The following is a 14,593-nucleotide window of genomic DNA, read 5'->3' as shown; positions in this document are numbered from 1 at the left end:
CAACAATGGTTCTTGTATTTATTTATGGCCATAACTCCGCTTTCTGTGGCGTTTACGATAGTGTCTGTTTTTCCTATCCTCAACGCCTTCATCTATTATGCACACACATACATCATTATAACTTAGTAGCATGCTCAGCAACGAACTCATACGCCTGATTTTCGAGTACTGCAACCTCGAAGGCTGTGTGGCACTCAGTCAGGTATGCAGTTCGTATTGGTCGGTATGGACCGAGTTGGACGAGTCTCTGATTCGTGAGAGAGTGGTGGAGCGAGCTCCGTGGTTCATCGCCTTGGATACGGAATGTGGGCTTGACTCATGGCGGAAATGTGCCTTGCTGTTGACGAGACGTTCCTACAGGGCATTGGAGGAGGATGGAACCGGGGGAAATGCCAACAAGCATCTCTACGTGCTCCGAAACCTCTCAGTGCCGGTCTCATTATGTTGCAACAAGGTGGAATTTGTGGATTCTGTGGACTTTTCAAAAGACAAGGAGGTCAGAGAAACCATTGAGCCCATCTTCGACGAGCTCTACCTCCTTCCAATTGATGTTTACGAAGGAGGAGCCATCCAGGGCACGAAACTACTGCTTCCGGGCGAAGAGCTGGATTTCAAGACCATGGAGGTGTCCAAAAGCGACTTCCCAGGCACACACCGGCTACAATACACGTACAGGCGAACCGATATGGCCATGTCTCCATCAGGACTGAGAGTTGTAAACGACCACGAAGGATACAAGATTCGTGTGGTGGATGAGAACGACTCATTGCTGCATGTTCGGTACTGGTCTCAGATTGGCGGAGCAGACGCAATCGTCCACAAGACATCACATCCTAGGGACCAATCAGGGGCTTGCATTGTTTCGGCCAAGGATGGAAATGCATGGCCACTTCCCGACAACAACGCTGTTAATAATCCTCTTGGAACTCTTGTCAGTCTTGTGCCAGGGCCTGGGGGTGCCTTGGTCGTCTCCAACACTGAAGGTGGTAAAACTGCACAGTACCTGGCGTACATAGAGCCACTCCCGAGTCTCCCGGGGGTCGTATTGTGCGAGCTACCCATGGGGATGGGATTCAAGAGAATGCATAACCATCTGAGCTTTCCTTTCTTCACATTTTACAATGGCTACCTATACCTTTACTTTGAGGGCAGGTTTCTGCGCTTATGGGTTGATCTTGGTCTGAGATCAAGACAGCATCCTACTGGAGGGTTGATGAGTCATGTTTACTCAAAGGGTTTCCGAGGACAGGTTCTAACGGTGTGGGACAGAAGATTCCCAGCCATTGGCACGTTCAACGAAGGAGAAGCCGAGTTCCAAGGAGCCAGAATACAGAGAAAGGGTCAATTCGTGACAGTGGGAGACGCGAAGGGACTGGTGGTTGGAGATCTGAAGACTGGAACGACCTATTTCAACCCCAAACAGGTTTTATCTATTCCTTTTGCTGCTGGCGATGGGTCTTCCGTGGGATTCTTCTCTGTGGATAACTGGGTCTCCAAGAAGGTGATTAAGAAGATATCGAACGGCTCGTCAGATGGAGACAACATTATTAGATGGTGGGATGAGGCATGCATTCCCCAAACTGTTCGTGGAGGGGATCCTGTTTTTACGCGTGTGATTCATTCTGAGGACGTCTCTGACGAGCCACACAAGTTCGAGGATAGCTCCAGAGGCACACACGACGCGGTTCGGATCCCTGATGCGTATGACGAGCGCCAGAAGGTGTATCGGCGTATCTACAAAGGACGGCCTCCCTTTTCGTTGGATGAGACTACCTTGGTTGCAACTTTTCAGTTTGAACATTTTGAGGACCACGAGTTGCCCAAAGAGATGTATCAGGTAGAGGGATCTGGATCGAGAGGGGAGGATTCCAATGGAGTGGTAAACGGCGGCCCAACTGATGGCGGTGACACAGACATGTCTGACATTCCCCGTCGTGCAACTAACTAAGTAGACCATGGAGTGGCTTCTGTTTTAAGTCATTTCTGTACTACAGTAGTACGTTCGAATACAGTCTCATAACCACAATCAATTGGCTAAGAGCTGCCGATAATGAAACCGGATGGGAAGGATTTGGCGTTGAACATCCTTTTTCGTTTCATACCAGCGCAAGGGGGGAGGACTTTCAGACCAGCATTACAAGTACTTGTACAGTACAGTACATACGGCAGAGAAGTAGCCGGGCAGAGACCGGAGGGGTCCGAAATTGCGGAATTAGACTGAAACAGACCAATTTAATACTACGGCAACAAAACCAGCTCTTCAATTCTCAAATAGCGCCCTAAGAGTCCACTTCTTTCGGTCTTCCGGACGTACAAAAATAAGGTGATGCAAAGTCAATGCTACACTCAAGATTAGAGTATCACCTTCTGGAGATAAGAGGGTCGATCAGGTCAAGGTAGATAAGGAAACGAAAAGACGAAATGTTGGTGTCGAAAGGTGTCTATGTATTAGCAGTTGGAAAAAGAAATCTCCGAGATTTGTAAAATTTATCAGAATTATTAACGCATGACTTATCTGGGGGCAAAAGTCGATTTTTGATCTGCCTACAAGCCAGCCCTGTAGTTTCAGCATCAGCAGTATCATGGAATGGTCATACTGTGGCAACATGACGACCCCCTCCCATTGGATGAGGTAATTAATTGAATCGATTAGACCATTTTGTGGCTTCTCGAAACAAGTTTCATTTGGCCGCCATTCTAAAGCGCTGCTCGTGTAGTGGTACTCGTACATAACACACAGTCTCGTGTACAGTAGTATAGCAATCAATCATTAAATAACTAGCAGACACCAAAGGTCAACATTATATGAGTATATAGAATGGGGATGGAGTTGTGTTTTTTGTCTAACACCAAAAGTTGTAAAGTCTGTACATGAAGTTCTTCTGGCTGAGGGCGTATCTCTCCTCAGCCATCTCGGCCTTGACTCTCTCGAGATCGGGCTCTCGTCTTCCAGTGTCAATGTCCAAGTCCTTCAGAAGCAAGAACAGGCCATCTCGTTTCCAGATTTTCCAGAAGATCCAGAATCCGAGAATGACAGGAGCAGCCAGGTAGGCCTGGAAGAAGTCAGAGGCATTGGGAGTCTTGACTCCCAGGGGGTAGAGAGCGATCCAGAACTGGGCCATGAGGACCAGGCAGTTGAGAACTACACCAATGACAGATCCCCAGACTCCAAAACCAGCCACAAATGACAACTCGTCGGTTCCTCGGCCTCGGTACTTGAGAGCCATTCGGAATCGAATATGGGCAGCACAGATGGAGCCCCAGATGAAGACGGAAGACAAACCAGACAGAGCCAGCAGCCAGTTGAAGACTTCGTTTCGGGTTTCAGCACCGGCTGCAGCAATGAAAGAGAACAGACCAAACGCCAGAACGACCAGGATGCCGAAGATAGGTCGACCTTCTCGGTCAATGTAGGCGAAGATCTTGGGGGCCTGTCCGGACTCTCCCATGGCAGCAATAGTTCGAGAGAAACCGTAGACGGCAGCGTTACCGACGGAGAGAACCGAAATCATGATGACCACGTTCATGACCGAAGGCAGACCCTTAACACCAGCCACTCGGATGGCAATAACGAAGGGAGAGGCAGCTGCGTCGGCAGAAGAGGATCCGTTGAGCAGCTGGTCGTTGTTCCAGGGCACGAGCAGGCCAACGATGGTCAGGGAAACGAGATAGAAGAGACAGATTCGCCAGAAAACCTGCTTGGTGGCCTTGGGCAGCATGACTCGGGGGTTCTCGGTCTCGGCAGCAGCAAGACCACACAGCTCGGTACCAGCAAAGGCAAAGGCGGCAGTGACAAAGACGGAACACACACCCTTGAAACCATGGGCAAAGGCTCCCGGATGCTGCCACAGTTTACCTCCCTGGTACTCGTGGAAGGCTCCTCCCTTGGGTCCTCCTCCGGCAGCCATGACGATTCCAAACAGAATGAAACCGACAATGGCAGCAACCTTGATGATGGAAAAGACAAACTCGGCTTCTCCGTATCCCTTGACTCCAAACAGGTTGATGGCGCAGATGATGATCCAGAAGATGGACACCCAGGCCGCTGCATTGATGTGAGTACCGTTCATTTCGTTCCAGAAGTTAACTGTCATGGACGCTGCCACCAGTTCTAGAGGAAGAATGACAAACCAGCCCATAATGTAGTTCCAGGACATGGCAAAGCCCCATCCGGGATCAAGAAATCGAGTGAAGTAAGTGCAGAAACCTCCAGAGACAGGGAAACAGACAGCCAGCTCTCCAAGAGCATGCATGGTCAGCAGCAACATGATACCAATGACTCCATAAGCAATGAGAAGGGCGGCAGGACCTCCGTTGGCAAGAGTACTTCCAGATCCAACAAACAGACCCGTACCAATGGATCCTCCAATTGCAATCATTTGCAAATGTCGACCCTTGAGGTTTCGTTGAAGAGGTGCATTGGCAGTCTTGAGAGCAGTGATCTCCATGGGTGTCAGACCCTCAAGATCGAGGTGTGCCACATCTGCCGGACCAAAACCGTGCTTGAATCGACCCCAGTAGCTGAGGTGAGAAGTGTCGGGGGGTCCCTCGGCCTTGACCTCGTGGATCTCGCCCACAGAGTTGTCGGACTCGACGTTTTCCGTAAAGGATTTTCGCTCGCTCATTGATAGTATTTTTCTACTCGATCACTGTATTATCGCTCGCAGTACTTATACTCCCTCACATTACATAACCCCCCGGTGAGCTGGAACATGTTCATTTCACTTATCTTGACTCAAGGTTCGAGGCCGAAGGAACTCTGATAGGGGACCTGGAGTAAGATGAAAACGCTGCCAGCCAATGGTGTTATCTGGAGGCTCAGTTAGACGTGGAATTAGCATTAGGCTATGTTGAATGCGAGAGTCGTCTGTATCGTGATGGGCCGAGGCGTGTTAACAATAGAAGGCCGACCTGGCCACAGTTGAAAAAGCCCTTTCATCACAAGAACGCAAAACAACCAACAGTGGGGAAGATGTGTTGATATCGATGAGGGGGAGAGAATTAGAGACATGTCGAAAGGGCTTTCAAATAGCCGCTCTACAACAACGACAACCCCCAGTTCATTATCGCTGCGCAATTGTGGCTTATCATACGGCCCATGTCTTGTCAGAGAAAGAGTTTCGTCTGTTCCTGAGGGAAGTCTGTCAACTGGTGACTAATGAGCTTGGCAAGAAGGGATTGGCAGGCCAGAAAAATCGGATGGTGTCCATTCTGACGGCTTGGCGCGATGCGGGGTCACTTTCACCATCTCTTGCACCCCTTTATTACCTCTCTTGTACACTCTCCCCTAGAGGTTCCCAGTTTCATGTAAAATACGGCTAAAAGTATATCAGCGAGAAAAATGCGAGGGCTGTCTCAAAGTATGAGTCCTAAAATGATTAACTGTAATGGCTCATTTTGGACACCTTTGAGTCGTCCCAAGTGGGGCGTACGGCACTCGATGCAAGATGTGATCTGTCTGTCGTACTCGCTATATGCAAGATAACGCAGCCAAGTGGAGATGTGTCAGATGCCGGGACCTAAGCGAGAAAAGATACAGGCACAGAGAGAATCCCGAGGTAGAAGTAAAGTGTCGGTCCTAAAGTCGGTCTTCTCAAGTCACCGCCCCATCTTAGACTGCTTTAAGAACTAAGTAACTCGCCAGCAAGACTGTAAAGTACGCTTTTTTACCTGGGTGCTGAAAGTTCGGCAACTGGACCCACAGTGTTCGACCAGCAGGCAGGTGCTGCAGAAACCGTCGGACGAGCAAGAGGATTGGGCCACCCGAAAAACAAATTGGCCTCGGAGAATCAAATCGACAAGAGTACAAAGAAAAGGACGCCAACGAGATAACAAGTGCTTGTTCTAGAGAGACGTGATTGAAGCTACCCAATCTACCTGTGTCCTTATTGGGGACCCTGAGCGTTGTCAATGTGAAAATGAGTCCATGATCGCAGCTACAGTATCTCTCGCGTGAGGCAGTTTCAAAGTCGACTGACTACGCCACAGAAACAGCCACCATACACTAGTGTGTCTCATTGGGTCTACTTTCGTTGCTTTTGGAGGCACGAGGGCTGGTTTGCACAACCGCTGGGTAAAGCAAACATTGGCCTTGTTCTCAGGAACACATTCGAGAAATCCAAAGTTTGCTCTTATGAAACTCTTTCATCTCAGAACTGCCATAGATGTAACATTGTTGCAGCTCCAATCAGCGCAGTACGACTATTTGCTATGGTTAGGAACGCTGATAACTGAGTGGTCGAACAGACATTGAAACTACAAGCAGGAACAAGTTCTCCAACACTGCCAGCAATTGAACTGCAAGTACTTGTATCTTACTGGTCCAGATTCAAGCTTTCGAATGGTGTCATTCGTATCTTCTTCAAATGGCCATGGGCTGTGCGACTAACGACTTCGAACAAAGATATTCCCCTCATCGAGGCACATTACTCAACAGTTGGATACCCCACAACAAAGCCACAGCGGTTATTTATTCGACAATGAAACCGTTGGATGATAGCCCCTCTGTTATCATCGCCTGTGCCTTCTGATTGCGTCGATGCCAGTGTCCCGGCAGAAGAGGCTCGTATCAAGATATTACCTCCAAAATCGGTATTATAACACTCCCATGATTTTGATGAGTATCATTTAGTAGTTTTTTCTAAGATATGAGCACAGCTAAGATGAATGGAAATCAAAGGGGGAACATATCACCCCATATACAGTCTCGTAGGATTTTGTTACATAAACCAAACTTTATCTCCTTCGGCCCTCTCATTTCGTAGGAGCGCGTTTTTCTCGAGTCCATGTCACTATTATCACTATTACACGTGTCATTTTTTGATATCTGGTTTTGTTTGGTCCATAGCGTCACATTTGGTGTTGTGGAATGTTACATCATGTACTCGCACGAGTACTTGTACAAGTACGTCCCAGGTTGACCATGAGTTGTCATATAATACATCATCTATAATAAATAGTCTAAATCTTGAGGCTCTCCATGGCTCCCTTCTTGGTACAGACCCAAGTGGAAGCGTACATGTTGACTCGGTCAATGGAAGTGCCAGATTCTCGGATGGCAGCGGGTCTAGTGGTGAAGCCCTCCTCCTCATAGACGCTGAGGTACCAGGGCTTCTGGGAGGCTGATCGCAACATAACGTTTCCACCTTCGGTAAGAGCATGGTGCAGAGACTTGATCTCCTCTCGAGCGGCGTTACCGTCCTTGGGGAACCAGTCCATGTGGTCCATAACGATGGCGTGGTTGACTGATCCGGGGTTGAGTCGCTTGACCACCTCGTTGATCTCGTCGGTGTGGATTCGGATTCCGTCAAGAGCTCCCTTTCGCTTGGCCAGGTTGGCGTGGCCGTGCTTGGTCAGGAAGTCGGGACAGTTGTTGGCAGCGTAGCAGCCCTTGAGACACAGGTAGTAGAAGTAGTTGTCGTCCGAAATGAGCGATCGCTTGATGATGGGCTCGAAGGTGTCGATGACAAACTTGAGCATACCGCCCTCGATCATAGAGGTCTGCTCAACGGGAACACCGAGAGCCTTCCACAGGAAAATGGGGTTGCCAACAAGCACCTTGGCGACAATGGGGTTGGACAGACAGGGTCGAAGGGACTTCTCCCAGACGCTCCACTGTTCGTCGAGAGTCTTGGCCTCGCACAGAGCGCTAATGTGGGGGGAGACACCAGAAATTGCAAAGACCCAATGGGCAAGTCGAATGGCCCATCGGGAAGAGCCGGTATCAAACAGACCCTTTCCGGTGAAAGAGGCGTGGCCTCGCTTGTGCCAGTACTGGAAGGCGTGGGAAGACAGGTGGGGGGCCAGCTTGGTGGTCAGCAGCTCTTGGAACTTGGGGTGCTTGCCTTCACCAAACAGCTTCCACATGTCCTCAAAGGGAAGCACTCGCAGACAGGCCAGCTTGAGCTCGAGCAGATGGTTCTGGCAAGGGTTGAGGTCGACACAATGGATTCGCTTGGGGGGAGCGTCCATGGAGGCGTAAGACAGAATGTTGTCACCGGCAGAGGTGATGGCAAGAACGGTATCGCTGGGCTTAAACTGTAGAATGTTCTTGTCCTCTCGGGGGTCCTCCCAGGTGAAGGCGTAGATGTACTGGTTGGCAAACTGGTGGTACTTGGGCAGCTCCTGGTTGTAGAAGATTCGCCAGATTTCGGTCTGGTAGAAGAATGAGGGAGCGGGGAAGTTTCGCTGCATGTTGACGAGAGCGGCATCGTAGCCCTTGGATCGGATAGCCAGAGTGTTGTTAGCGGCGTCCTCGTCTCCAACAACAAGCTCGTTCTGGGGGGACAGGTAGGGAGACTCGGTAGCAAGAGCGTTGGCTCGCTGGAGAATGTTGGTGGATCGGTCCTTGTCACATCCAATCCAGTAGTAGTAGGGGATTCCTCCGAGTCGGGTGTTTCGGCAGTTGACTGACTTGATGGTTCCGAATCGGTACTCGAGATAGTCTCGTCGGGCAGAGTCGAGGTAGACCCGGTCAAACTCGAACCACAGTCGCCAGAAAGTTCGGGAGAACCAGTTGACATGCCGGAGCAGCTCGCCGCCCATGGTAGTAGACTTGGCGGTCAAGGTGGCATGGGATTGGACGTAAAAGTCGATGACAGTGACCAGACCGTCCTTGCCAAGCAGGGTGGAGAGTCGATCGATAACGGCATAGTAGGTGGGGATCATAGACAGAGAGTAGGACATGGTGAAGAGATCAACGGAGGATCCAGCGGGGGGAGTGAAATCGGCAGCGTCGATGCACAGAACGTGCACGTTCTTCCAGTTCTTCTCGGCGAATCGCTTTCGGGCCACCTCGCACAGAGAAGGACTCAGATCAACCAGGTAGATGGCCTTGAAGCAGGAAATGGGAAGGTAGTTGGTGGTCATGTGCTCAATGTTCCAGCCGGTTCCTCCTCCAATGTCGACCCACACGAGATCATGCTTCTTTCGAAGCTCGGCGGCGGTGGTGGCCAGAGCCTGCTCTCGGCCCTTGAGCAGAGTGGCTCGGGTTCGGTCGTAAATGTTGGCCTGGCCCTTGTAGAAGGACTCCAGGGCGCCCTGCTGGCCGGCCGCCACGTCCTTGTGGCCGGTGAAGGGCTTGATGAAGCAGTTCCAGGCAAAGATGGCCAGGGTCTTGGCCGACGAGTTGACGAAGACTAGGGCCAGTCCGAGAACAAGAAAGGCGGGGATGGCGTATTGTAGCATGTTGAAATGGTAAAGTGAACGGAAACGACTACACGAGACCTCAGCACGCCGGGGGCTACGGGTATTTATAAAAGTTAGTTGGCTTTCGGGGTGCCTGTTGAAAGCGTCACTGTTAGCACGAGGGCAAACTCTACTGTCATGCGAGCAGGCGATTGAGTTGGGTGGGGTGGAGAAGGGGTCTCTGGCAAGTGAGAGAGGTGGTGATGGTGGTCTGGGTGCGAGGAGGAGGGGTGTGGGCAGCCATTGAGGGCTGTGTTTTCGGCGTTCGATTCGAGCTGGTGGGGCCCCCTCTAACGCGAAATTTCACACCGCTCGGCTCACACGACCGACACGTCACGCTCTAAAGACATGATCCACGTTGAATGAGAAGCCTACCCAACCGCCCAGGAACCAATTACAGCTGAGTTTGGACACATGTCCCCCAAACCACGCCGCTGCATGGACAATGCTGATATCAACCTTGTGGAGCAAACTCAAAGACGGTACGGATTGACTGTCAAACTCCATTTACACAAGCGCACGTTTGGTCGGCCTGGCTGTTCCTCTTTTGGGTCTCGAGGAGGCGTGGGCCCATGTCGGGGGTCGGGAGGGTGGTGGTGGTCGGTCCCGCCTTCACCCTGTGTAGCGCTACTCAAGTTACACACGTAGCTGGGTGCAGCGCCTCCTGTATGTACGGCCGATGAGACCGTATACGGCGGTACACTACTCTGAGCTCCCCAGCACAAACATGTTTTTCCAGGAAATCAAATGATCATCTAAACTGAGATTTGCCCCGGCGCAATTCGGCAGTCGCCCTTGCCGTCCACAGTACCACCATGATTGCCCCTTTGCATGCTGAAATTCAAAAAACGCAGTCCAAAAACGTGTCTCTTGGAGTCTGGAGCTACTTGTGTGCCCAATATAAGCTTGTGGAATGAGCGGTCGGGGTGTATTAAAGATGGTGGCCTTGAAAAAGGAGCCGACAAAAATACACTCAGCATAAACAGCTCAATGGCACTTGGTTCCGAGGACCCCCAATCCACATAAAATAACCACAAAAAGACCACACAGCCTGGCCCATACACCACCTGCCCCCACACTTGTCTCTGATAGGCCTGCAGCGCTGCAAATTAACCTGGATTGACAAACCTAGTTTCCCCCCAAATGTGTCTCCCGTGCTCACCACATGCACCTCCCTGCGTGTCTAGTTTATCTGCTATGATTGGCCATGGGAAAACCCGTCTTTGCCCCAACCCCACGTCCGGCGAGCGAGCTATACAAGAGACCGTGTCGTGCACGTGTGCTTCTCCTATACCGCCCAAGGCAAGACCCGACGCGGAATCCCACAGAAGGATGCACAAGACTGGCGGCAATGGCAACCACGTCTTAGACGTCGACCCTTGTCGCCCTGGAGAAAGAGGAGAAGCGGCTTGGCCATGGTGGGAGAGGCGGCTTGGTCATGGTGGGAGAGACGGCTTTGTCCCTCTCTTTGATGGCAATTCATATACGGGTGCGATTATGACGTAAACATACCCACTCCACCTACAAGTACTGGTGCTTGTTCCTTGTGTCTCAGCGTCGTGGTGGGGTAGTTGGCAGCGATATTACTCACAACCCCTTTCTTACCCTCTCTAAACAATCTGCTTCACATGGTGAGACATGTGTAGAGTCATCGGGTGCATGTTTTGCAACTGTGTACAAATAACCAGTCCAATCAACGGCATATTCCCTATATGGCTCTCTTCTTGTCTCGCCATCTCCGGTGTCGACACCCCTGTCTCAGAAAGGTGGGGCAGCGTTATAGAAATCATGTCTATCCTGTTGAGTGGCGGTGTACTTGTACTCTTACTGTAGGCTTTGCACAAGGGCAGTCATGGCGTCCAAAATTAGCACTGATTGTCGTCATGGGCCTACAAGTAGCCTGAAAGCTGCCTAATTGATAGGAGAAAGTTGGTGAAATTTCATTTTCCGCACTAAAATCCATTGTCTGTCGCACATACAGCAAATTGCTTTTGATTAAATTCCTCACCACTCTCTTTCTACATCCCAATTGCTATAACTTCTTTCTATGAGACCTGAGGTCTAGGACCGACACGGGGCGGGGCCCCCACCTGCTCTGTTGGTCTCTTTGCATTATCTTACATGACGCATGCGGAAGGGCGATGAAGTGTACCTGACAGGGTAATTTGGGGAGGGGGGGGGGGGGGGAAAATCCAGAATATCTGTCGGCAATTATTTGATATCCGTGGAGCACGTCATTTACGCCAAGTCTTGATCGGGTTTACCGTCTCGTCATGCCTCCAAATCAACTCCTCGGTGGAGTTCTCAGTGTCCCTTCCTTTCTTGTATAACCTGAGTAGGTTGTCTATATGGCGTACTTGTACAGTATCCACAAAACGTTCATTCCCAGAGGACATGGACACTGACACATGTAGAGCTCATACATATCGCACCGGCCACAATACTTGTACTAGTACTCGTACTCGTACTTGATCCACACTCTTAATCTTGCTACTGTAACCATCTGACAGTGCAGTGGGCATACGGAGGTGACATAGGCCAAGCTTAGGGGCAATTCCATAGAATTATGGAGCACACATTGCGTACCATTCAACAAATGGTTTTATGCCAGCTTACTATAACGTACATTTTATTACTGTATACTGTAGCTGAGCAATACCTCTTTTTGCGATCCGTTACTTCCTGACCTACTCTTAACTAACACCGCAAATTCGTTCATATTAGTTGACATTTAGTTTAACGATATCCTTTGAAGAAAAGGACTGTTTCTTGTACAACTGCGAAAAAAATTGGTTTCACTTTCCAGCAATAATCGAGATACTTCAACGTCTCACCCACCTTTGAATCTCAGCTTGAAGTTTCGGCTGCCCTATACCTTTGGTACAAGCTGTACACACTGCGCCGCTACTTGTAGTGTACATACTGTTGTGTGAAGATACTTCGACCTCAACGCGTTCCTGCAAAGCGATGCAATCTTCATTAAAGACACCAAATACATCATCATTCGTCAACTGCCAACCATTAGCCCGTTCAGTCGCCCGTAGCTCGCGTGACCAAAGCTCTCACAGTTGCACGTTTGTTCTGGCGATTTAGCCCCAATCGGAATGCTCTCCAGGTCTCACCGTACTATCAAGTGTGGAACCTCGGACCATGTTTGAACTCGTGTTTCGTATTTGGCTGCTCCCCCAAACCAATTACCTCACTGAAAAGGGGCTACATATCACCGACAAAAGTGGCCATGGACGTCCTCCAAGTATACTGTACATGTTCTCTCTGACCACGTGCTCTGAACAACTACATTTTCTGACTAACTGCTCTCCACCCAGCTCATCTCACATCAAAATCCATAGGTGGTCCAACATCAAGATAGGACCCTGAAACAACCCCTTAGTCCACCTGCTGTGCAGCTGAAACACTTGCTCGCAACCTTTGACTCTGCTATTCATACCGAAGCACCCCTGCGACCCTACATGACTCGTACAGGTCGTACTCGTACATACAATATTGAGTCTCTCAATGAAGTGATGAAACTCATGGAAAGCACTGCGCACTGCCAATGTACTGGTTCTTGACGCTCACAAGCTTAAGGCTCAGTCCCTCATGCTACTCTCATTATCCTCCCATTTATAAATTCTATTATCATACTAAATACATAGTGGACATGCCAGGAACGTGATGAACATGCCGCAGTGAGTGGGTTCGCCAGACAAGGTGCTTTTGCAAAGACTTGCTTGGAAAGACTTGCTTGCAAAGACTCGCTTGGCTTATCATGCTGCGTTTACATAAGACCAAAGCTGGCCATGACAACTGCGACGGCCAGTCCAACGATACTGAGCTCAAGACCAGCAGCATTGTTCTTGCCCTTACCGTCACCAGAAGAGCCAGAAGAAGCACTGGAGCCGGCAACAAGACCGCCAGAAAGTGTGGTGGAAGGGTTGGAGTCAGCAGAGCCGGGAGCTCCTCGCAGAATGGTGGTCTCGGAGTTGACGTTAGTGAAGGAAGAAGAGTACTCAGGGGCGGGATTGGCGTTCTTAACTCCGTTGCTGTCAATCTCGACAATGTTGGTGTCGGTTACTCCGTACTTAGTCTGGCCCATGGACACCTCGTACGAGTCCAGGTTGTAGACCACGTAGGCGGCTCGCAAGAACGAATCTCCGAGAATGACATGGTCCTGGGAAGCCTGCATAAGCAGCAGACAAGCGTCGTCTCCGTTTCGGAACTGTGCGTTGACCACTCGTCCAGACTGGGACTGCAGCTGGATGGGGTAAGTGAGCTGGTAGAGAGGGACAGAGATGTTGGCGCCGGAGAAGTTGTAGTCGAGGTGTCCGGAGTAACCGTTCTTACAGGGGCACACGTATCCGTTCTGGGGGTCGTAGGTGGCTCCCATGGCCCGAACAACGTAGTTGAAGGCGTCCTGGGGCAGGTAGGTCAGGGTGGTTCCTGAGTCAAGAAGAGCAGGAACGGGCTGCTTGGTGATGAAGCCAGAGACGCCCTTGACGTCGGTGATGGAGACAGAGTCCAGGCCAACGTAGAATGCAATGGGCTTGGAGGACACGGATCGCTGGGGGTTCACAAGCTTGACGGTGAAGAGGTCTCCGTCAATCTTGGCGTAGTCGACGCCACCAAACAGCACGTTGCCGCTGTCGGAAGACAGGTTGTTGAGCCACAGAGAGTATGCATTGGCCTTGATGAGACCCTCGGCCTTCATCTTCATGGGCAGGTTTTCGTAGGGGTTACCAGAGATCTGGTCGTTACCTCGGTAGGTGATGGTGGACTCGAGACCAGCGAGACCGATACCCATGACTCCGTTGGATGAGTTGGTCTTGGAGGCCACAGCGATGGATAGGCCAGACACGTTGGTGTTGCCGAATGCAAAGGTGTCTGTGCCCCAGCCTCCCTCGGCGGCGGTCTGGTCTCCGTACTGAATGAAGAAGTCCGTCTGGTTCTGGGACCACGATGACGACTTGGAGGTATCAAAGGTGCCCGAGATGGAGCAGTCGATGATGTTGGGGTCTCGCTGGGCGTCCTGGGCGGAGCCACAATCGGGATTGCCGCTTCCAATGACCCAAATATCCGACGAACCGGTGTCGATCAGCAGCTTGACCGTCTGGGCGGGAGTGCCGATTTTCACCTCGGCCTCGTAGTATGTGACGAGATTTTTGAGCGGAAGAGTGGCGGTCTGTCGCTTCATGAGCGCGGCGTCTCGGGGAGCAGGCTCATCTCGGATGGATCGCACGCCAACCGTGTCGAGCTGGACGACCGAGTTTTCGCTCAGCGATCGTTTCTGGTTGGTCAGTGGCGACCCGTACTTGTTGATTTGGTACGTGTTTTTGGCGGCCGCAGTGGCGGCCAGAGCGCCCAGCAGAAAGTTGGAAAAGTGCATGTCTGGGTGTGGTGTGGAGGAAGA

The 14,593-nt window shown here is 50.8% G+C and overlaps 5 protein-coding genes across 5 annotated transcripts; 2 read left to right on the top strand and 3 right to left on the bottom strand.

The window, feature by feature from the left end:
• Positions 1 to 130: 130 nt before the first annotated feature.
• YALI1_E12919g (uncharacterized protein) lies at positions 131 to 2,283 on the top strand (the record flags this gene model as incomplete). Its single annotated transcript, XM_503771.3, has 2 exons — positions 131 to 1,917; positions 1,962 to 2,283. 2 exons carry the CDS (start codon positions 131 to 133, stop codon positions 2,281 to 2,283), a joined length of 2,109 nt encoding a protein of 702 aa, XP_503771.3.
• A 560-nt stretch (positions 2,284 to 2,843) lies between these two features.
• YALI1_E12893g (uncharacterized protein) lies at positions 2,844 to 4,625 on the bottom strand (the record flags this gene model as incomplete). Its single annotated transcript, XM_503770.3, has 1 exon — positions 2,844 to 4,625. The coding sequence occupies one exon, from the start codon at positions 4,623 to 4,625 to the stop codon at positions 2,844 to 2,846; it is 1,782 nt and encodes a 593-aa protein (XP_503770.1).
• A 1,740-nt stretch (positions 4,626 to 6,365) lies between these two features.
• YALI1_E12873g (uncharacterized protein) lies at positions 6,366 to 6,611 on the top strand (the record flags this gene model as incomplete). The annotated part of the gene is made up of 2 exons (XM_068282967.1): positions 6,366 to 6,519; positions 6,562 to 6,611. The coding sequence occupies 2 exons, from the start codon at positions 6,366 to 6,368 to the stop codon at positions 6,609 to 6,611; spliced, it is 204 nt and encodes a 67-aa protein (XP_068139068.1).
• A 349-nt stretch (positions 6,612 to 6,960) lies between these two features.
• Positions 6,961 to 9,186, bottom strand: YALI1_E12847g (uncharacterized protein; the record flags this gene model as incomplete). The annotated part of the gene is made up of 1 exon (XM_503769.3): positions 6,961 to 9,186. The coding sequence occupies one exon, from the start codon at positions 9,184 to 9,186 to the stop codon at positions 6,961 to 6,963; it is 2,226 nt and encodes a 741-aa protein (XP_503769.3).
• A 3,778-nt stretch (positions 9,187 to 12,964) lies between these two features.
• On the bottom strand, positions 12,965 to 14,569 carry YALI1_E12793g (uncharacterized protein; the record flags this gene model as incomplete). The annotated part of the gene is made up of 1 exon (XM_503768.1): positions 12,965 to 14,569. The coding sequence occupies one exon, from the start codon at positions 14,567 to 14,569 to the stop codon at positions 12,965 to 12,967; it is 1,605 nt and encodes a 534-aa protein (XP_503768.1).
• Between the last annotated feature and the right edge of the window lie 24 nt (positions 14,570 to 14,593).

The sequence above is a fragment of the Yarrowia lipolytica genome, chromosome 1E (assembly GCF_001761485.1).
Source record: "Yarrowia lipolytica chromosome 1E, complete sequence".
NCBI classification, from domain to species: Eukaryota; Fungi; Ascomycota; class Dipodascomycetes; order Dipodascales; genus Yarrowia; species Yarrowia lipolytica.
The sequence above is the reverse complement of the archived record's forward strand: the minus strand, read 5'-3'. Positions and strand labels throughout refer to the sequence as shown.